Source organism: Musa acuminata, chromosome BXJ2-6 (genome assembly GCF_036884655.1).
Source record: "Musa acuminata AAA Group cultivar baxijiao chromosome BXJ2-6, Cavendish_Baxijiao_AAA, whole genome shotgun sequence".
Lineage (NCBI taxonomy): Eukaryota > Viridiplantae > Streptophyta > Magnoliopsida > Zingiberales > Musaceae > Musa > Musa acuminata.
In genome coordinates this window covers 41,718,001-41,741,457 of record NC_088343.1, presented here as the reverse complement: position 1 = coordinate 41,741,457, position 23,457 = coordinate 41,718,001, and the positions used below count along the sequence as shown (strand labels likewise).

General features: G+C 41.4%; 3 protein-coding genes and 1 non-coding gene across 4 annotated transcripts; all 4 read left to right on the top strand.

Annotated features, from left to right (window-relative positions):
* The first annotated feature begins 826 nt into the window (after positions 1 to 826).
* LOC103989542 (fra a 1-associated protein) lies at positions 827 to 4,451 on the top strand. Its single transcript, XM_009408415.3, has 2 exons — positions 827 to 1,064; positions 3,908 to 4,451. The coding sequence occupies exons 1-2, from the start codon at positions 850 to 852 to the stop codon at positions 4,269 to 4,271; spliced, it is 579 nt and encodes a 192-aa protein (XP_009406690.2). The 5' UTR covers positions 827 to 849; the 3' UTR covers positions 4,272 to 4,451.
* A 407-nt stretch (positions 4,452 to 4,858) lies between these two features.
* TRNAC-GCA (transfer RNA cysteine (anticodon GCA)) lies at positions 4,859 to 4,930 on the top strand. The gene has a single exon. It is a non-coding gene; the product is annotated as a tRNA-Cys (tRNA).
* A 2,926-nt stretch (positions 4,931 to 7,856) lies between these two features.
* LOC103989878 (trimethyltridecatetraene synthase-like) lies at positions 7,857 to 9,674 on the top strand. Its single transcript, XM_009408823.3, has 2 exons — positions 7,857 to 8,823; positions 8,911 to 9,674. Exons 1-2 carry the CDS (start codon positions 7,915 to 7,917, stop codon positions 9,538 to 9,540), a joined length of 1,539 nt encoding a protein of 512 aa, XP_009407098.2. The 5' UTR covers positions 7,857 to 7,914; the 3' UTR covers positions 9,541 to 9,674.
* An 8,951-nt stretch (positions 9,675 to 18,625) lies between these two features.
* LOC135615665 (trimethyltridecatetraene synthase-like) lies at positions 18,626 to 19,986 on the top strand. Its single transcript, XM_065114483.1, has 2 exons — positions 18,626 to 19,181; positions 19,270 to 19,986. Exons 1-2 carry the CDS (start codon positions 18,660 to 18,662, stop codon positions 19,897 to 19,899), a joined length of 1,152 nt encoding a protein of 383 aa, XP_064970555.1. The 5' UTR covers positions 18,626 to 18,659; the 3' UTR covers positions 19,900 to 19,986.
* Positions 19,987 to 23,457: the final 3,471 nt, after the last annotated feature.

Sequence of the window (23,457 nt, the reverse complement as noted above, 5' to 3'; positions counted from 1 at the left end):
TCTCTCTCTCTCTCTCTCTCTCTCTCTCTCTCTCTCTCGCTCATATGATTCGATTCGTGAAGCTTTACTCGTTGTATCTTCGTGTTGACGTTTCATGGGTGGGAGTGGGTGGACGGACATCCGACGAGTCATTTCATGTTCCTTTGTTTGTTGCTTTACATGTGCACTGATGTGTTTGTCTGCAGACCTCCCCAAAGACCCAACAACGACAGAGAGAAGAAAGTCTACTTCATATGATTTCTTTTCTGTATCTGTGTCTTCCCACCCCCTCAACGCTCCTCTCCTATCTTTCCGAAGTGAGACGAAGCAATTCAGTAATCTGAGCCGTCTCTTCATGTCCTTACAAATTACACTGCACTGCCTCCTATCTTTCTGCAGTCGCCAACGCTGTCATCTGAGACGTCTCTTCATCTCATTATCCACCCTCGCATCAATGCCAACCCACAACTCTCTCTCTCTCTCTCTCTCTCTCTCTCTCTCTCTCTCTATCTCTCGTGTCCTGTGATGGCAAGTAAAAAAGGAATAATGCTATTCCTACTTAACTGTGGTTCACTGTAGATCAAGCAAAAAGGAATTGGTTTCTGGGCCACTCAAATCCATGTGGCAAATGGAAAGACAGGCCGGGCCGGGCCGGGCCGGGTCGATCCATCTAAGCCTCTGGGTCCAGCCAAATCTCGAACTTTGACACTATTAACTTTGACACATAACAGGACACGTGTCCCTTCAGACATGGCTGTGGCCTTGCAATATCCAATAACTATTGGATTGCTTCCCAAACAAGAAGCAAAGATATATATATATATATATATATAGAGAGAGAGAGAGAGAGAGAGAGAGAGAGGGAGAGAAATGGGGTGGAAGTGGGAGGACGAGGAGAACTCGGGGCGGGGCTTTGGGGATATCGTGAACCCTAACCCTAAATTCCTTCGATCCGTGGAGGGCAAGGAGCAGTGCTCGACACGGAGGGTGGTGCGATCGAGTTGCCGGACGGAGGAGGTGGAGCCCGGCAGGTTCGTCCGCAAGTGCGAGAAGACCGAGCAAACCCTACGCGATTGCGTTGGCCGGTAACCGTACCGCATCTCTTTTCTGGCATCTCTTCTTTAATTTGATCTATTCTTGCCACTTTCTGGTGATCTCTGATGGGGGATTGTGTATATGGCTTCTTGGGTTGTTGATTTTTGATGATCTGAGTTTCAATTGGACAAGAAAAGGAACAAAGATGTGACATCCTGGATACTTGATGTTTTAGGATGAGTTGTGTATATTCTTGCAGCTTTATAGAGCATCCGCGCAGGGAATTCACTCTTCTAGGTTATTAACAGAGCAGCAGCATCCTGGTAGGTGATTCTTGCTACCATGGGTTCAGGGGATGATTGTTAGGTATTCTAGGGATTCTTGCTAGTCATGAAATAATTGGTGGATTGATGATGATTCAACAAGAGAACTATCGTGTTGATGATTTACTTCCATTCTTGTAACACGATTAGTCTAGTACTTTGTCTGATATTTATCTACCATATGATTATTCTTTCTGTGATAGCCCTTGCTGTCATTTTCCCTCCATCTCATCTTCTTGAGGCTTGTATATTAGAAAATTTATACTTCTTGGGTGAGAATTGCCAAAAGTCGTTTCCAGGGGAGATTAGTATGCATCAAGACAAATGTTAAAAGTTCTGATCAAGACAAAGCACAAATAATTCTTTGACAGCATTACGGATAGGCTTCAAGGTTTTGGAAAACACTTGAAAGATCTCAAGGAAACCCAAATACAGTATATGCAGTTTTGCATACTGCATATACTGTATGGGGAAGCATATGCATTCACATATTCAGTTCGACTAAAATGTTCAATATAATATTTGATTTAGTGTAATTACATAAATATGCAAGCAAGCTGAAAAAATTGTAAGATGTCATTTATGGTCATTCAAGAACTTTGACAATGATAAGTTATAAAGGAATATGTTTAGATTTAGGTATGAAAAGCATATTGAAGTTTTAAGTATGGAAAGGCATATTATCATGGATCTTATGTAACAGTAATAGAATTATTATAATAGTTGAAAGTTGAAACAATCGGTTTTGTCACTGGTGCACAAGTTGTGTCCCTAGCTACTCGGTCAAAGTGCCATATGGTGGATTTTGGTTTAGGACATGTGGGGTGAGGCAATATGAATAAGTTAAATGTCGTCTATTGAATCTGCAGACACCCTCCAAAAAACATGATAGGCACATAACTCCTTTAGTCACTGTAATTGTTTGTGGGTTATCTTCTCAAAGTCCTAGTGCATGGCATCAGATTGTTGTAGCACTAGCAGGTGATGAAGGATGGATCAAACATGTCCTTAGTTGGGAGTTTGTCACACTGAAGATCTGAAGGTCACGCGTTCAGTACATGCTCACCACTGTAATCTTTCATTATGTGGCTTGCCGTTCTATTGTTCTCTCATCTGATATTTGATGTTCTCATGTATTTTTCCATTGGTTTGTACCTTAATATTCTACAGTTTTATTTTATGGCTTGTTGTTTTCTCATCTGATATTTGATGTTCTCAAGTATTTTCCATTAATTTGTTTTTAATATTCTATTTTTTTTAGCCCATCGTTTCTTCTGTTTTCTAGTTCTGGAAACCTGTTTTCTAGTAAAGTTTCAGCTGCCTCCTATCTAAGTTATGACTTTATTTGTTTGTTAGCTAGTTTATTTTTATTTGTCATCTATGGGGAAATGCTATTTCTTTGTCATTCTTTGATAGCCATCAATTATTTCTAATATTGATCTGATATTTGACACTTGTGTTGTTGCCTCTATATTGATCAGTCAGAATATCACTTGTCGTTAACAACTTTTTCCATTGTTTTTATTTAATAAATTTCATGGTGTTCTAGTTTTTTAAACTTGTGCAGTATTATAGCTGGGGACATTTCAGCTGTCTCTATCTTGATGTGTGAACTGTGCTATGTTTGGTAAGATTTTGTGAAGGGATCATAGTAGGGGATTAAAATGGAACAGCACCAAGTTTCATTACTTATGTATGCAAATTTCTCAGATGCCTTGAAATGTCATTTCTTTGCAGCATGGTAGGGGTCATAGATTCACTACATTAGGTGGCTCTTGGGTGCAGATTTTGCTTTAACCTTCTACATTCGTTTAAAATTTATGTTTTCCACATTAGCTTGCATTACTTGGCAGAAAGGAATTTCTAATCTTCTGTCAAGCACTAGCACTAGTGTTTAACCTCGCATATAAAAAACCCTAGGTTCAAGCTTGTAATGTTTGTCCCTAGATATTATCCTTATTGCTGTTCGATTATAATTTAAAGGCCAGAGGGTGGGCCTTGGTAGTCCAATGAAGCTGTTCCTTTGCATTTTATGTGATTAGGATTCGAGTCACGAAAACAAGTTCTCAGCTTGTGAGGTAACACCCGAAAATTGACCTTTTCTAAACCCACATTGGTGACAACCTTGTGCATTGGACCACCATTTATTACTACCTGGATGGCGAGTCTTGATGCCATGATCAAGTTACTCTTTTGTAGCTTACATGATCATGGTTTGAGTCGCCTAAGTAACCTCCTGATAGAGGATTGCTGAATTTCCCTTGACCTCACGTTAGTGGGATTATTGTTTATCTGTGAGTTTTTGATGGCAGGTTTTGTATCAACTTCAGTCTTTTAAATTTTTTTTTTCCAGAAAAACTGAATGGTTATCCTTATGTCAATACCATTCTCATTTGTTGAATGGCTCTGCTCTTCTGTGACCTCAGTTATCTTTCTGTGCAATATGGAAAAGTTAAAAACTTGCGTTAGATGGCATGCATTGATACTTTGTGGAGAAGCTGCAAATGCATTTGCTTTACTTAATTTTTTTGGTGAACTTTACATCAATATCAAGGTTTTTGTGTCCTTAGGCCCGTGGAAGTAGTGGAATCAAAAACTGAGCCCACCGAAGATGATGTTACTGATGAAGTGACCAGAGGATCACTCCCTCTCGATTCACCATCATTGGAGCCCTTTAATTTACCAGGCCTTCGCCGTGACATTGAAGGCATCGAGCAAAGGCTGTTTGGTGGCATCGGTCATTTCCTGGAAGCAGCTGAGGAGATCACAAACGAATTCTTTAAATCTTTAGGAGATCCTTCTTGGCGTCGGGGGGACTCAGCAGGTTCTGGTGGTCCACGGATACCTTCTGATAGGCAACTGAAGGAAGATCCTGCAAAGCCAAAAAGTGAATCAGAATATTCTGAGTATGCAGGGCAGATGGCAGATGTATAAATACTGCAGCATATGTGTTGGCATTAGAAGCTGACTTTTCAGAGTGCAAGTAGTGGTGTTATCCCGCGGAAGAGGTTCCAAATGCAGTTGTGTTTAATAAACTTGTTTGAGGAGATTGGTGTAGCTCATACAGTTAATTATTTCTCAAGTTCATATTTTATTTCAAATTTGTGTTTTGCACTTTTTTCGCTGCAATTTGTGAAATGCTGCCTAACATGTTTTAATTGTAACATCGGGCCATATCTCGTGCTGACTGCCATCGCAAGCTTCTCGAGGTACTTCGGCTTTCAATTCTTTCGTCTCGTTGACGTCTTTAGGAACATTGCCAACTCCATCTACAAATATCTGCTTCTTGCAGGTGGTAATCACATCAATCCCTATTGGAGCAGCATCCGCATGGAATATAATAATATCGTCTGGTCGCTGTTGGTTGTCTCGCATCTGTCGGGCTCCAGCAAAAATAATCCCCATAAAGACAACATAAATGAGTCTATTGGCAATTTCTAACCAGTAATCGTTGTTGGGAATAAATATAAATAAACCAAGTATAACCATCAAATATCTGTTGACTAAACTTTTAACACCGAGGGTCCATAGCTCAGTGGTAGAGCAATTGACTGCAGATCAATAGGTCATCGGTTCGAACCCGGTTGGGCCCTAATTCAAATTAATGTTTTAAATTTATATAATTTTGTTTCTTAATAATTAAAATCATTTTTAATTAAACACAAAAAGTTTGCATAAAAGAATGAATATTAATGCATTTCTTCTGCCTTTTTTAAGTAACCAATGGAACGATCGATCACCATCTCACAAATCACGAGGTTTTATTTTTATTTCTAATAAAACAGTTTCGAACCTATGACAATGTGAAATGGACTTGCTGCATTACTAGATTGGAACCCCATTTTCTATCATGATTATCGAGAAAAAAAAAAAAACCCATTACTAGATGGTGATGATGGCCAATTCCTAAGTTTCTTCACCTATCCAAGTCCACGTTCAACCAATAGATCTTGTTGACCTCCGATGATACCTCGCCCACCAAAATTAACCACCATCATCCAACTAGAATATCCCATTTTAACTTAACATATATGATGATCATGCATAGAAAGAGAATCCTCATGCTTTCACTTAATTAAACCCCTTATCGACCGACCTTCGCTTCTTTTCTCTCTTCTTTCGTCAACATCAACGGTCAGTTCAACGACCGGCCATTCAAGAACTCGTTCGTCACAAGCAAATTTTCGATCTCTCATGCTCTAATCCGATTTCTTTTTACTGGTTAGAAGCTCACAATGAAATGTTGGGAAAAGGTTATACTTGAAGTCCTAAATATGCGGAAGCAATGAACACTATAATCTCTTTTTTTTTTTTTTCTTTCCCTCTTTGTGTGAATCAAATAAAATATAATTTAACATCAAATCTAATTTAACACTATAATTTTTTCTCTCTCTAGTTTTGACAAGTTGATAACGATAGATTAGACAGACAAATTAAAGAAAAGACAGTGAACAGTTCAATTATATGCAATCATCACATATTATTTATTACGTAGGGATCTGTGGAACTATTAAATATTAAATTATTATTTGTATTAATGAGGAAAGAAATGACATGTCGGGATGAGTAGACATCTACAATAGCATCCACTTATTTGATAGATAGTAATGTAATGTAGCATCAGATTATCTGTGTATTGGATCTTTTATCAAAGAAAATTTTAAAAAATATATCTAACAATATCATTATATTATGTTTTCATGGGGACTCAATTTCAGCTCTCTCAAATCCTTCCTTCAGGGCATAAACAATCTTATCAAAGAATTGTACCACTAACTTCTTTCCGTGATATTGCTTTGACATAATATCACGATTGGATGTAGAAGGTTTCAGTCCATTATCGACCTGTGCTTTTACTCCCCATTATTTTGAACCCTTTCCTATTATTAGCATTGTTGGTGAACTGATCCAACATGGCGGGTGAGTTAGCACAGTCCGATCCACGGGTCAATGTCGGAAACTCGTGATTGAAGGAGAGGGGGGGGGGGTGCTAAGTGCTTGGATCGATCTCGCTCGTAGGTCGGGGTGTCGATACTGTTTGAGCGGGGTGGGGGTGTTTCTCGATTGGGACGGTCGGACATGAAGGTGACCGCGCTCCTGCACATAAGGCCCTTATCGGGTGGTTCACGATGTTCTTTCTCTCTTTTTTTTTGTCTCCCCTGGTTAGATGTCGCTCAGGAGTTTTTATACTATTGTACGAGGGTCGGTCGTACGCAGGTTTGACACGACGACCGATCTCCGAGGGACAAGATGGTAACTTCGTACGGTTGTCGTCCCGGAATGCACGGAACGACGCCATACGACGTCGTCCCGAGTTTTTCGGGATGGGATGTGCTGAGGAGTGCCTTGGTACGGATCTTGTTTGGTACATGAAAGTACTCATACTAACGCGACTGAGACCCAAAATATCCTTCGTCAAGCATCAACAAATCAGTTTCCTCTGGCATTTACTCTTCTTCATTTTTTTTGTTACTTGCTTCTAAGCTTGCTAAGTTCTCATAATTTGAAGAGTGCTTCTCCCAAATAATATCATCAGTTGTACTTCCACATTCTATCATAATTATGGAAGAAAACTATTAGTGAATAGTGAGAAGGCAAATCAGTGGTCTTTTCATTCAATCAACAGCAGGCACTTCCCGACAATAGGCATGTGTCTTGCCTCCTTGTTTGTTCTCATCTCATATGTTCTTTGCAAATCTATCAAAAAATATTTCTTTCGAAGGTCTTTTTTTATGTTTAATATCAAAGATTATATTATTTTTAATATCAAAATTACATATCATAAATCTTCTAATAATTTATTATATAATTATATCTTGCTGAGCAATATTAGCCAATCTTATTATTATCATGCTCCTGAGGAGTAGTTTGATGAATCACAAGTAAATTAGGGCTTGAAGATTGAACCAATCTCATGACAAATTCATCAGATAAATTATATATATATATATATATATATATATTAATTTTTATTATAGTTTTTGTCTTATCAGTGGAACTAATGAACAGAAGTTTACCATTCAGAACAAAGCTAAAAATGGAAAAGATGACAATGACATCAGGAGACAGAAAAGGAAAAATGAAAAGATGACAACGACATCAACTATTTGGTATAATTTAAACAAACAAAAATTTTATCTCCACAGTCAAGTCCAGAAAATATCATCTTGCTATAAAATAATTTATGCAATATAACATGTCTCTTTATTTAACGAGTGATCTCAACAAGTAAAATGAAATAATTTAAATAATTTCTAGTATATATTTGTATCCTAATTTATCAAAGTTGTAAAATTTTGAAGAAGACATTATCATTAGTATTTGAAATTTAATTTTTTTTAATATTTTACTTTTGTGATTGGTGTTGTGATATGATCGTCAACAAAAGGATGGAACCATTTGTAATTATTGTAGAGGAGATGAGGTTGTTGCCACTCGGTGATGCTATCAACGAAGCTATAGAGAATGAGCTCATCACAACAATCACAAATTATTGCTTGGCCATCTATAAATAAACCTCTAAATGAGCTCCAACACAACAAGTGATTGAACTCCTCTTCCTCCCTCCTCGTCACCAATGGAGATACCATTGTCGGCCATATACTTGGCCATTGTACTAGTTTTCACACTCCTCACAGTCCTCGCCGGCGGCCGCCGCCGCCACAAACTCAACCTCCCACCTGGGCCGAGGCCGTGGCCCGTCATTGGCAACCTCAACCTCATTGGTCGTCTGCCTTACCGCTCCCTCGCCGCCCTCGCCCAAAAGCACGGCCCCCTGATGCACCTCCGCTTCGGCTCCTTCCCGGTCGTCGTCGGTTCCTCCGTCGACATGGCCAAGTTCTTCCTCAAGACCCATGACCTCTCCTTCGTCTCTCGCCGCAAGACCGCCGCCGGCAAGTACACCTTCTACAACTACTCCAACATCGGTTGGTCGCCTTACGGCCCCTACTGGCGGCAGGCACGCAGGATCTGCATCATGGAGCTCTTCACCACCAAGCGGCTGGACTCCTACCAATACATCCGGGTGGAGGAGGTGCGCTGCCTCCTCCAGGACATCTTCAGGTCCGCAGAGACGCCTGTCCTCCTCAAGGACCACCTTTTCACTATCAACCTCAACATCATGAGCCGCATGGTGTTGGGAAGGAAGTACACGCAGGAGCAGTCGTTGTCGTCGGCGATCGTCCCGCAGGAGGAGTTCAAGGAGATGGTTGAGGAGCTGTTGCTGCTCAACGGCGTCATCAACGTCGGCGACTTGATACCCTGGCTGAACTTCCTGGACCTGCAGGGCTATGTGAAGAGGATGAAGATGCTGGGCAAGAGGTTCGACAGGTTCCTGGAGCACGTGCTCGACGAGCACAACGAGCGGCGTCGCCGAGAAGGGAAGGCATTCGTCCCCAGGGACATGGCGGACGTGCTCTTGGAGTTGGCCGATGATGACGGTCTGGAAGTCAAGCTCGAGAGACATTGCCTCAAGGCCTTCATTCTGGTCTGCATATATCCGTTGTCTTCGTTGTGGTTGTCTTTAAGCAGATCGTTTAGGTAATATATTGTTCTACTTGGACTGACGGAATAGGACATGTTCGTCGCCGGCACCGACACCTCCACCATAACCATTGAATGGGCCATCTCTGAGATCCTCAAAAGACCCGAGACCTTCGACAAGGCAACCGAGGAACTGGACCGGGTGATCGGCCGCGGCCGGTGGGTCGAGGAGGAGGACATGCACCGCCTTCCGTACATCGAGGCCATCGTAAAGGAGACCATGAGGATGCACCCGGTGGCGCCCCTGCTCATACCTCGGTTCTCCCGCGAGCACACCACCGTCGACGGCTACGACATCCCCGCCAGGACGGGGGTGCTGGTGAACGTGTGGGCCATCGGGCGCGACCCGGCCGTGTGGGACGCTCCGGAGGAGTTCCGGCCGGAGCGGTTCGTGGGTAGCCCGATCGACGTGAAGGGACACCACTTCGAGCTGCTGCCGTTCGGGGCGGGTCGGCGGATGTGCCCCGGGTACAGCCTCGGCCTGAAGGTGGTGCATCTGAGCCTGGCCAACCTGCTGCACGGGTTCAAATGGAGGCTACCGCCGGGGATGACGGCGGAGGAGCTGAATATGGATGAGATACCTGGGGCGACGACGCCGCGGAAGGTGCCGCTCCAGACCGTGGTCGAGCCAAAGCTTCCGTCTCATCTCTACTGCGCCTGATGATGCTGTGTTACGGTTGGGGGGGGGGGGCCCAAATGTCAAATTCCAGCTTTGCATGACTGTATGTGTCGTTAATTACTAGCTTGAAGGGATGTGTGCTGTTGTCCAATAAATAAACTCTACTCTTGAGTTTATATATATATATATATATATATATATATATATATTCACCTTCAAAAAATGTCTTATTTGTGGATGATAATTTTAACAAAATGGTCAAGTTGAATCAATCTTATCAATTAAAATAATCAAATTTGATGTTAACTACATGTAATATTGATTGTGAAGATTTTAGAAGGGTCTAAAATTAACTAAAACTTGATCTGATAAATACTTGGGCCTCATATTGGCTGAGGAGTAAATGAATCAAGACCTTATTTACTCCTTAATAGATTGATTCCATACTTGACATTATCTGGCCGACAGCACAAGCAAAGACTTGGAAGAGAAGAGATACAATTCTCTGTGTGTCTTCTCCTTGTCAAAGAACCAATCAATCAAGATGGCAAACAACCTGTAGCTGTCCAATCTTATAAGTTTCTTCTTTGTGATGGATTCCTGTTGGTAGAGATGATCGAATTGGTCGACATGTGGGATCGATGTGAACTATATCACCAAAAGTTCAGTAGCAAGAGCTGTCGCATATGTTTCGCCATCTCCGCTCGTCACGTCAGATATTATGGGTCACACTGTGAACTAATTTGTCAACATAAACATTTAATAGAGTGGAGCTAATAAAATACAATATGTTCATGGGATTTGCTAACATCCATAGTTACTCCTCACAACTTGGCAGCCAAGGGAATTCTGCCTGTGAAAAGAAATTTGCTCTCCCTGATATTGAATCAGATTGAAGAATCATCAAGGTGTTAAAGTAGGATTTCTTATTTTGATATCATCTGCATATATGAAATGAAATGGCTAAGTTTGATTGGATTTTTAATGAAGAAAGGGAGATGAGTTTTCGTATCACAAGCAGAAAGGAGAAAAGTGGATCCTCTTATCTAATATCCTGATTTCCTCGAAGAAAGGAGATGAAACATTATTGATGAGACATGCAAATAGAGAAGATGAGCTTCAATAAATGAGCCAGGGGAGAAGTTAATGATACGTAGAACTCTTACTTATCATACATCTTTTTGAATTAGTTTTGATCCATGCATATAGCTTTTTCCTATAGAATTGGAGTGAATGACCTTATACAAATTGTTCCTTCTAACTAAGAGAGTCTCGTAAAGGTTTCAATCTATTGCCCAGGTTTTAGCAATTATCCTGCAATTAACATTATAAAGAGATATCAATTTATAACCTTTAATCTCTCTAAAACTGAACATTTGGGTGTAAAAAAAAGTATGAGTTATAGTACAATCATTATTAGGGAGTTGAGCACTCAGATCTTGGACTTTACCATTCTCAAGAGATTTAATGGCTTCTCAAATTTCTAATTGATTAAAAGGCTAGTCAAAGTCTATCACAATCATTAAAAGGTTAATTAAGGCTAGTCAAATTTATAATTGGTTCGAATTATATAGATTGACTCTACAACTTGAGAATTGTTCTTATTGCAGAGAAAATCGCATACGTCCTTAATACAGTGATACATACACTCGAGGAAAAGGCAAGCGAGGATAAGATCGCTCGCTACATAAAGTATATAGATGACTCCATTCTTGCTAAGTGTTATATGTTAGGCTTCATGACTCCTAAATTACAGAAACAACATGAAAAGATAGATGCTATATTCATTCTCCAACATGTCTTCAAACTGTTTGAAGAATAGGGAAAAACTATTATTATCTTCTACGCTAGGATAAACTGAGGGGACATCGGGAGAAAAAATTTTCTAAAAGACATTAAAAGATACGTATTTTAACCTTTAAATCTATTATTATTTGATTTTATATTTTTAATATTAAAATATTCTGCGTAACAATAATATATTATGATTTTGATGCCTGAAGCTATTAGATCAAATTTTCTCACATAATCCAGTCACCTATCTTAATGTTTCATCAGTAACTAATCCCTTCCACTTTCTCAATGAAACCTCTTTCAGACCCATCTTGTGCGGTGCCTTCTACTCCAAACTAAACATGGGATGATTTTATATACTTCTTCTGGCTAATTTATCCTTAATATTACAGTTTTAAAGAGTAATTTTCAAAAAATATTGTTAATGTTCATTAAAACGAACATCTCTACTTTAACGATTATCTAAATAAGCTGAACTGTAAGTACAGTAAAACTGATAGGCTTTAGGTTTGAGTACATTTTTAAAATATCTTATGTGATGTAATGAAATACATTAGTAAAAAAATTAAGATGTATACTTGAGTTTTTAAGTTTTACATAAATTTATGTTAAAATTAAACCTGGATAAATTTTTGAAAAAAAATTTAACTTTAAAAAATTCTCTCACTCGAGCTCATTCTTTCGTAAAAAGATCATTTTATTTCTTTGATTTTTATCGTTGGTTGCTGATGCCTCATTACATGGGTCTTTTTGCCTTCGTCGATTCTTAGACGATGATCCACTTTGTTGAGAACCTACATGCTCTTGTTGCGACTCTCATCAGCCAATGATCTCGACCCCTACTCATTAGTTAATGGCTCTCGTAGGCTAACGATTACATGTCTTATCCTTGCCTGTGGCCCCCGCTTCCAAAGATATAGGCAAAGGCAATCAGGGCCCATGCATAGAAGCATATATGACCAACGGCAAAATCACATTATATACAATAATTTCTTAAAACTAGAGATATTTTTCAAGAATTTACACATTAAATTTATAAATTTAACTATATAAATCACTTAATATCTATTTATGTAATTTTAATTTTTTATAATTTTGTTTATAGACTTCCCACAGTTCTAAACCATTGGATCAAGATTCCATTTTGAAGTAATAATTTATTATGATTTAGTTACGGTGCTCCGTAGATTTGAACCGTCTGATCAAGATCATAACGTTGCGAAAAAAAAAAAGGCAATGGTATATTTCCTGTTTGGTCCCCTCTTTCACTTCACGTCCGCGCTCCACACTTACAACTCCCGATCGATTTCTTGCATGGCGAAAGCCCTAAATTTTCCATCCCCATTCTCCTCCCCATCGCTTCTTTCCACCCCGAACGAGTTCTCCCCCAGGAGATCCATCGACTGATCCCGGTTCCATCTTTTGCCGTGGAGAGAAGTCGTAGAGATCCGACCGATCCTTAGGGTTTGCTTTGACATAGTATCATGATTGGACTGTGTTGTTTCTTAGATGCAGAAGGTTTCAGTCCATTATCAACCTGTGCTTTTGCTCTCCCCATTTTCGAACCCTTTCCTCTTGCAGTTACTCCTCTTCACTGTTTGTTACTTGCTTCGAAGCTTGCAAAGTTCTCATAATTTGGAGAGTGCTCCCAAATAATATCATCGGTTGTACTTCCACATTCATCATAATTCTGGAAGAAAACTATTAGTGAATAGTGAGAAGGCAAATAAGTAGTCCTTTCATTCAATCAACAGCAGGCACTTCCTGATCACACAGTTTAGGGGTGACAAAGCATGTGGCTTGTTGTTGTTGTCATCTCTAATGTTCTTTGCAAATCTATCAAAAACTATTTCTTTTGGGGGTCTTTTCTCTGTTTAATATCAAAGACTATATTATTTTTAATATCAAAATTACATATCGTAAATTTTCTAATAATTTATTATATAATTACATATTGCTGAGTAAAATTAGCCAATCTTCTTATCATGCTCCCGAGGAGTAGTTTGATGGATCACAAGCAAATTAGGGCTTGAAGGTTGAGCAAATCTCAAGGCAAATTCATCAGATGAATTATATATATATATATATATATATATATATATATATATATATATATAAGATAAAATTTTATCTAAGAGCCTATTTAAGAAACTATTTAAGATATTCTTTATTTGATCTTATCTTCTTTATTCGATGAGTCAGCATCTTAAATAGACCATTCGAGCTTGGTCCCCCCTCATCTCTCTCTCACACACATACACACACACACTATAAACCCAAAGACATTCTATATATGTCTAAATTATTGCTTGGCCATCTATAAGTAACCTCTAAATGAGCTCCATCACAAGAAGTAATTAACTCCTCTTCCTCCCTCCTCGTCACCAATGGAGATACCATCGTCGGCCGTATACGTGGCCATTGTACTAGTTTTCACACTCCTCACAGCCCTCGTCGGCGACCGCCGCCGCCGCCACAAACTGAACCTCCCACCTGGGCCGAGGCCGTGGCCCGTCATTGGCAACCTCAACCACATTGGTCCTCGGCCTTGCCGCTCCCTCGCCGCCCTCTCCCAAAAGTACGGACCACTGATGCACCTCCGCTTCGGCTCCTTCCCGGTCGTCGTCGGCTCCTCCGTCGACATGGCCAAGTTCTTCCTCAAAACCCATGACCTCTCCTTCGTTTCCCGCCCAAAGACCGCCTCCGGCATGTACACCACCTACAACTACTCCGACATCACCTGGTCGCCTTACTGTCACGGACAAACTTCGAAACAGGGTGTTTGATGTAATGCTTATGTATGTCCGTGTCGTTCGGCATGTTCTTGCCTTGTACAGAATGTAGAGGGCCGGCCGAGGGCTTAATAGTCTCATTTTAGTTGGGTTGGTGGCCTCTTTAGGCTTGTAAATAAAGGTTGTGTCATGTGGAGACGCTCGAGAGCTTTTCGGTCTGTAATGGACCATTTTACCCTTTGTTGTGCCACTGTTCAGAGCTTGTAAAGTCTGTTTGTAATTTGCATTGTCTATGAAGTGTTTTTCGGAGATGTTTGCTTGTGGATCCCGTTTGAGGCGTTCTCTCTAACCCGTTCTCTCTTTTGGTGGTCCTAAGGAACAATGGGAGGCTTCGGGGAGGCTGACCTTGGCGGACGGACACGCCAGGGTGCCGCACGACTTAGGCAAAACCAGCTAAGTCCGTGTCATATGGTATCAGAGCGGGACAAGCACTCATAGAAACACTTGACATGCAAACGTGGGGGACCTAGTGGGGCTGCATGGAGGGTAGTCAGCAACGCGCGACCGTTTGAGGGAAAACGGGCATGGAGATGTAGGGAAAAGAGTCGCTCAGAGGAGCGGGCATCTGACATTGGCATTCAAAGGAATGGCCAACCCTTCGCGCAAGAGACACCACGAGAACAGGCAAGCTTGGAAGAATGCGGAGCGCACAAAGGTTGGGATGGCTGAGTTTGAGCTACGGCTCAACGTTGACAACTTTACTTGATGGTGCTCAAGGCAAGCGAGGCGCTTGGCAAAAGGACGAGACCATGCAAAGTGGAATGAGTTGCTCAGCGACCGAAAGAGTTGTGCAAAGCTCACAGAGGTGAGGGGAATTGCTAACTCGAAGAATTCGGTACTCATGCATGGGCTTGTATGCGGACGATGGATTGTTCGTGGCCATCCCAAGGCGACCGAGACTCGGCGCCATGGAGCATTGAAACTTTCTCTTCGGCATGCGAAGGATACGTCCGGAGGAGGCTGAAGTGTGCAATGAGTTCAGCATGTTGCTAGGCCTCGAGGGGTGCAGCGGTGGCTGTATTGACGTGGAGGCGCAATCTAGCAAGTGCGTTTGCAAGAGGCAGAACAATGCACAATTTGTTCAGCGGATCGGAGTAGTCCAAGGGGATGGTGATCTCCGAAACGACGAGAGATGTTGCTCCAATGGGACAGTTATCCAGGAGGGATAAGTCTCGGCTCTCTAGAGGGAGAATCATGTGAGATGGACTTCACATGTTGAGGAGGAGTACCTCAACAAACAACAACTCCACGAAGCTCGATGGACTGAGCAAGCGACGAGGAGTTATCGCATGATCTCGCTCGAGAGAATGCATTGATGGATGCATTGCGAGATCAAGTGGGGGAGCGACCTAAAGCAACTTAAATGAAGGCACACTTGGAGTCGATGTGGAGATCGAACTCAAGGGAGGGCTGACCCGTGGAATGGTGGGCGTGAGGGCCACCATCAACTCAATGCAAAAAAAAAACGAGGAGCGGAGCAACTTGGGGGTAACTTGGCGAAGTACTCAAGCCGCTTGAAGGGAGCCAGCATAGAAGTTGGAACATGGAGCAGAGGCACAGTGCTTTCCTTAGACAGAGGTCAAGGACATGAACTCTTGCAGAGGCAAGAGTAAGATCATGTTGTTCCATGGGTCCTTTATTCTGACGGAGCAGACTCATCTTGCATGGTGCCAAAGACGAAGGGAGCTTCGGGGCACATGCACCTTATCTCGGAGGAGCATTTGATGGAGGAACTAAGGCGACTCAATTTGCGCAGGCGAAGTTGAGTTCAGAAGGCCTTAGCACGGGGCAAGAGGACGCAGAGGCGGGTACTCTTGAAGAATATGCCACAGTGTTGCCATTCGAGTTGCTATGAAGAAAGCGGTGCGTAGCGGAGATTGTGCTGGTAGGGGCAGAGGCCCAGGATCCAGGCAATGGTGCACAATTTACAACGAAGTCGGTGGACTTCGGGAGCTACTAGGCGACGGACTGTCCTAGAGCGGTGCTTCATCTAGGTGTGACCCAAGAGTGGGTGGATGAAGGTCGATTGCCAAAGGAGCGAACAAAATCGAAGGTGGAGGAGACCCTGCGATGTATTGGCAGAGGCCACACATGGAGGGTTCATAATTCGAGTTTATTCCACAAGGATCAGAATGCAATGGAGATGTCACCAGGAGGCGACATGGTGCAGCGGATCGTGGTGGAACAGTTCGTGGCAATGCGACACACACGACATAGTCCCGGGAGGGACTAGATCATATGGAGGTATGATCGGGAGCTACTGGAAGCTCCACTTCGGTGAACAACACGACGGCAAGAAGGGCTATGGATTCAAGGAGTGAAGGCCATGGTACCGCAGAGGCGGGTCTTCCGGGCGTGCATCGAATTTTGCATTGGATGAAAACCTTGGTCATCAGCATATGGGGGCTATGTTCCACTAAGGGAAAAAGTTCGAATGCAAGTACCAGTGAGTTCCATGGAGGGACTTGATCATGCAGAGGTATGATCGAAGCAACTGGAGAGTTGGACTGCTCCAGAGCTCATATTCGCTTAAGGGAGCCCGACAAGTCAGGGGACAAGGTCGAGTAAGCGAACGTTACTACCAAGGAAGCTAGGGAGAACAGAATCGGTGCAGACCCTATAATGCGATGGCAGAGGCCATGCATGGGAGTTGCAGTCTGTCTTTCCATCGACCAAAGGAGAGCTGCTTGGAGAACACAAAGGTGTTGAAGCAGGGGGTCGAAAAGGGTGAGGAAGCGACGACAAGTCCAGAGGGACTTAGCTACCCAAAATCAAGCAATCAGTGAGAATGGAGGTGGACTTAGAGGAGTGTCACGAAGGCATATCTACTGATTGTGAAGAAAAGGGATGTAGATGCGAGGCGACGGATAGTAGTGCCATGGGCATGGCAGCGCCATGGTACCGCAGAGGCGGGACTTCCGTGAAAGTCATTGATCCCTTGCTCTCATGGAGGGAGAGCGCTTGGTCGTGAAAGGGGCCGAGGAGGTGGAGCATGCAGAGGCAATCTCCAAGTACCGAGACAAGGCTGAAGGGCAGAGGCCGAGGAACTTCGTAAGACCGGTGTCAACAAGTTTCTCATCAAGATAGCCGTAAGTGAAGGACTTCGGGTCATGCAAGAGTGCACGACAAAGGAACGAAGTAAGCAGTACGTGGTGCTGTACCTTTGCTACTCAGTGGAGTAGGCGGCAGGGTTGATGGAGAAGACGGTACAATCCCAGAGGCGACCTCATCTATCAGAGAATTACTCCAAGTTGGGGTGAAAACTTCCTGCATTCCAGAAGTTCAATGGCATTGAGAAGGTGAATCACAGTAACTAACTCAATGTAAGGAGTGCAAACACTTCAAGTGCTTCAGAAGTGTGAGCAAAGAGCAGGCGAATGCCAGTAACCAGCTCGATGCATGAAGTACAACCTCGAGGAGGCGGGCGAAGTCAAGTAACCTTTGCCTTCTCAACTCTTAAGAGAATGGGCGAAACCGAGTACCCCAATTCTCTTATCTATCCAGCAGAGGAGCTCTGCACAAGTTCAAAGACCCTTCGAAGAGAATGGAAGACAACAGTTGTCAAATCCTCACCAATGGTGATCAGTGCTACTGAGAGTAGATTGTCCGCTTCATTTCCCAACGAAATGCCAATCGAAAGCGGAAGTGATGCGAACCTACTTGGATGTGACAACTAACTGAAAGAAGAGTCAATGAGCAGATGTTGTGGAGGAAGGACCCAAAACTTCAGAAGTTTGCGAGACGATGCTCGTTAAAGCTCCAACAAGCATCCACCCAGTTCGAGCAGCATGTGGAATTTATGAGAGACTGGCGCAGTAAGGATGGTCTTTTCCTTCATCTGGGAGATCCGCAGGAATCAATGAGGATCAACACAACTCAGCCAACCCCACACCAGAGTCAGAGTCATTGGCGAGTTGAAGCAGCATGGCGGATCAAAGGTTCGACTACTCAGAAACAGCAGCGGAGAGCAGCTGGGAGCCAGGAGGCGCATTGCAGCTGGAGCAGAAGATTGAAGACTCAGCAAAGCCGAAGAGTTGCAGTGTTCACAAAAGCTTCGACGAGGACGTCGAAGGGATAAGTGGGGGAGAATGTCACGGACAAACTTTGAAACAGGGTGTTTGATGTAATGCTTATGTATGTCCGTGTCATTCGGCATGTTCTTGCCTTGTACAAAATGTAGAGGGGCGGCCGAAGGCTTAATAGTCCCATTTTAGTTGGGTTGGTGGCCTCTTTAGGCTTGTAAATAAAGGTTGTGTCATGTGGAGACGCTCGAGAGCTTTTCGGTCTGTAATGGACCATTTTACCCTTTGTTGTGCCACTGTTCAGAGCTTGTAAAGTCTGTTTGTAATTTGCATTGTCTATGAAGTGTTTTTCGGAGATGTTTGCTTGTGGATCCCGTTTGAGGCGTTCTCTCTAACCCGTTCTCTCTTTTGGTGGTCCTAAGGGACAATGGGAGGCTTCGGGGAGGCTGACCTTGGCGGACGGACACGCTAGGATGCCGCACGACTTAGGCAAAACCAGCTAAGTCCGTGTCATTACGGCCCCTACTGGCGGCAGGCACGCAGGATCTGCTTCATGGAGCTCTTCACCCCCAAGCGGCTGGACTCCTACCAATACATCCGGGTGGAGGAGGTGCGCTGCCTCCTCCGGGACCTCTTCAGGTCCGCAGAGACGCCTGTCCTCCTCAAGGACTACCTTTTCGCTATCAACCTCAACATCATGAGCCGCATGGTGTTGGGACGGAAGTACACGCAGGAGCAGTCGTTGTCGTCGGGGGCGCCCGCGGCGTTCGTCTCGCAGGAGGAGTTCAAGGAGATGATTGAGGAGATGATGCTGCTTAACGGCGTCATCAACGTCGGCGACTTGATACCTTGGCTGAACTTCCTTGACCTGCAGGGCTATGTGAAGAGGATGAAGATGCTGGGCAAGAGGTTCGACAGGTTCCTGGAGCACGTGCTCGACGAGCACAATGAGCGGCGTCGGCGAGAAGGGGAGGCGTTCGTCCCCAGTAACATGGTGGACGTGCTCTTGGAGTTGGCCGATGATCCCAGTCTGGAAGTCAAGCTCGAGAGGCATTGCATCAAGGCCTTCATTCTGGTCTGCGTATATCTGTTGTCTCGGTTGTGGTTGTCTTTAAGCAGATCGATTTAGGTAATATATTGTTATACTTGGACTGACGGAACAGGACATGCTCGTCGGCGGCACCGACACCTCCACCATGACCATTGAATGTGCCATCTCTGAGATCCTCAAACGACCCGATACCTTCGAGAAGGCAACCGGGGAGCTGGACCGGGTGATCGGCCGCGGCCGGTGGGTAGAGGAGGAGGACGTGCACCGCCTGCCGTACATCGAGGCCATCGTCAAGGAGACCATGAGGATGCAGCCGGTGGCACCCCTGCTCGTACCTCGTCTCTCCCGCGAGCACACCACCATCGACGGCTACGACATCCCCGCCGGGACGGGGGTGCTGGTGAACGTGTGGGCCATCGGGCGCGACCCGGCCGTATGGGACGCTCCGGAGGAGTTCCGGCCGGAGCGGTTCGTGGGTAGCTCGATCGACGTGAAGGGGCAGCACTTCGAGCTGCTGCCGTTCGGGGCGGGTCGGCGGATGTGCCCCGGGAACAACCTCGGCCTGAAGGTGGTGCATCTGAGCCTGGCCAACCTGCTGCACGGGTTCAAATGGAGGCTACCGCCGGGGATGACGGCGGAGGAGCTGAGTATGGATGAGATGTTAGGGCTGACGACGCCGCGGAAGGTGCGGCTCCAGGCCGTGGTCGAGCCAAAGCTTCCGTCTCATCTCTACAGCGCCTGATGATGCTGTGTTACCGGGTGGGCGGGGGGTCGACTAGTGGCAAATTTCAGCTTTGCATGGCTGTATGTGTTGTTAATTACTAGCTTGAGGGGAAGTTTGCTGTTGTCGAATAAACTCTACTCTTGAGTTAAAATATATATATAATAATTTTAGATATGTAAAAAGTACTCTTATAAAATTTCTAATGCATTTCCAAATAAGCAATATGTTACATAATTTGGGTTAACAAAATAACCACCAATTAGGTCAAATTTTGTGAGAACTTGGTTTGGTCATTTTCTATATGCGAACTTCTCTATAATATTATATATATATATATATATATATATATATATAATTAAAATACTAGGTAGATATTAGAATTATCGAGGAATAAAAATATTAATTTTTTTTAAATAATGAGATACCCGGATAAAGGATTATATACTGACATATATAAAATTAGATCAATTTAAAATGATAGTATTTCTCGTATATTGATTCTATAAATTGTCTTGATAATAGAAAATTCACTTTATGATTTATATCTCTATATTAGTTGGAGTGATTATTTATTAGAAAAATATTAAAAAAAATATATTATTATATTATTAATGATAAAAGATAATTTTATGATTTGCTTCAAGGTCACTAATCAAGCTTGATAACTAAGAAATTTTATCTCAAGATGATGTTAAACTCGATTACTAAGTCATTAAAATATTTTGTGATATATCATAGTAATTTTTTTCTCTAAGAATGATAAGTATTTCTGTAACTCTATGTATTATGATATAAAGTACCTAATGATCAGAGAAAAAGAGTTCAGAAATAATTAATATTAATTTAAAACTTAAAATTCATTGTATTAATTATTGATCCATTCATTTAGGATTTGCACTCTAAAGTTTACGAAAGAATATGTTCTAAGCTAACTTATAAAAGATATAGTAATATATGTTTAAGTAGATATTATGATTGATATTTTTATTTATGTAATTAAAGTTATTTGTTTCTACTTTCTAAATATATGATAATATATGTGTGAGTGAATATCATAATTGATATTATTATTTATGTAATTAAAATTATTTGTTTCTACTATCCTTTTCATATTTATATATGTATATATTATGATTGAGTATGTTAACATAATTATTTTGATAAGAAAAATTACATGAATTATTTTGGACTAAAAGGGTTAAAAATGTTTTGGTATATAGAAAGAAGTATGATATTGATGACATATAATTGCTATAACTCTTATTGATAATCAGACTTAATGTGATATTATGTTTATTAAACTTATTAGCCTATTTTATAAAATTTGTGCATGTGTGTAAAATATTTTTTTTTTAATTTTAAAATTTAATTAGATAAAACTATTTTAAATAAACTTTTATTTTATTTATTTTGATTTTAATTTTTTTATATCTTACTAATTAATTATTCAAGTGGGAGAATATTACATTTATGATCCTGTCTAATTAAGTAAAATATATTATAAATATAATTATCGACTAATAGAAAGAAAGTCAAATTATGATAGGATTCTTTAGGAGATTACAAAGATAAGACCTCATAAAAGTTTAATGTGGATATATGAATATATGAATACTTAGAGGCGTATACACAGATACGTAGATATACAGATAAGAGGAGATGGGGATACATGATATTATTGAGATATTACATATCTTCTCTCACCTCTCTTTAATCATGTGAATTAGTCAATGAGAAATTATAAATCTTCTCTTATTTCTCATTTTTCACTTGTCTCTGATCCATCGTTGATAGTAGTCTTATGAAGAATATGAAGATAAAAAAATATGAATCTAATTTCCTTGCATATTGGCATCGTTATATGTTTCGGATTCGATGATGATGCGCATGTAGATCAGATAAAAACTTTTTAAATAGCATCAAAATGTATGCGTTGTAAATTTAATCTATTATTATTTGATTTTAGATTTTAATATTAATATTTTTCACATAAAAGAAGAATGATTTTTATGTTTACAATTATTAATTAAAATAGACATATCTACTTTAACAATTAGCTAAATAAGATGATCCGTAAGTACAAACATCTTTGTATAGTTAATAAGTTTTAGATTTGAGTTTGTTTGAAAACATCCTTTTCTTAAATTGATGTAATGAAATAAATAATTGAAAAAAGATATATACTTGAGTTTTTAAGTTTTAGGTAAATTTATATTAAAATTCAAGTTGGATAAATTCTAAATAAAACTTCTATTTTTGAAAATTCTCATCTCCATTTTCAAAAATTCTCATAAAAAAACTCATTCTTTTGTAAAAATATTATATAAACTCCATGCCTCCTTATATAAGCCCCTCCACCTCCGTGTGTGTACCCTTCCTCTTCACACGTCGTGTCCATAGTAGCCAAAAAGAGCAAAAGAGGATTGTCAAGAACTAGATGTTGCTGATGACTCCCTCTATGCATGTTCCCTCCACCCTCTATTGATCACTAGCTAACAATCCCTTTTGTAGGAAACCTATGTGCTCTAGACGAGGACAATAGCCCCCACTGGCTAATGATCTCAACCTTGGCTTGCTGGTTGATGACTCTCATTGGCTGAGGTTTGCATGCCTCACCCTTGTTGGCCTCACCCATGGTCCCCTCCACTAAAGGGAGAAGGGAAAGGCAACTAGGGGCAAATGCGATGTCACAGACTTAGTTAGTTTTATCTAAATCATATGACATTATTGCATACCCATCTACAAAGGGTCAATCTCCTCGAAACCTTTTGTGGTCCCTTAAAGGCATACAAAAAAGAAAAAAGGTTAAAGAAAATATTTAACTTCAGATCCACAAGCAACGATTTCTGTAAATACTTTACTGCTCTTTGCTTGTATTTTTGAAGTACTTAAAGTGTTTATACACTTTGCGTTGAGTTAGCTACTATGATTCACATTTTCAATATCATTGAATTTCTAGAATGCACGAAGTTTTGCCCGAGTAAATTTTTATCTTGACTTGGAGCAAGTCTCTAATAGTTTTAGTCACATTTAGGAGTATACTGTCTTCTTTATCATCTTTGTCATATGTTCCTTTGAATAGAAAAATGTATAACACCATATATTGTCTATATCGTTTCTTGGTCGAGCACTCTTGTATTGACCTAAATTCATCCACTTATTTTGATAGGAAACTTATTGACGTCAGTTTTACGAAGTTTTCTGACCTCTACCCTTTAATCTTATCTTAATACTTGGAGTTTACCTCTGCATTCTCTATCTCCTCGGCCCCTCTCACAACCAAGAACTCTCTCAACATGAGACCAAATGATCAATGACTCTATTGAAGTCTTACCTTTGTGGTACCATAGCACTATCATACTCATGACCCTACTATCCATCCATTGCATCACATCTCCATCCTTTAATTCACGATTGGTAGATTTACCTCTAAAGTATTGTGGCACTCCTCCGAGTTCACCTCCACTCTAGTTAATGCTTAGTTTTGTTGGAAAATTTACATCATATGAATAGTGGAAGAACAGAAAAATAAAATCCCAGAATTCCTACAGAAAAGAAAAGAAGGTTTCATCGTCA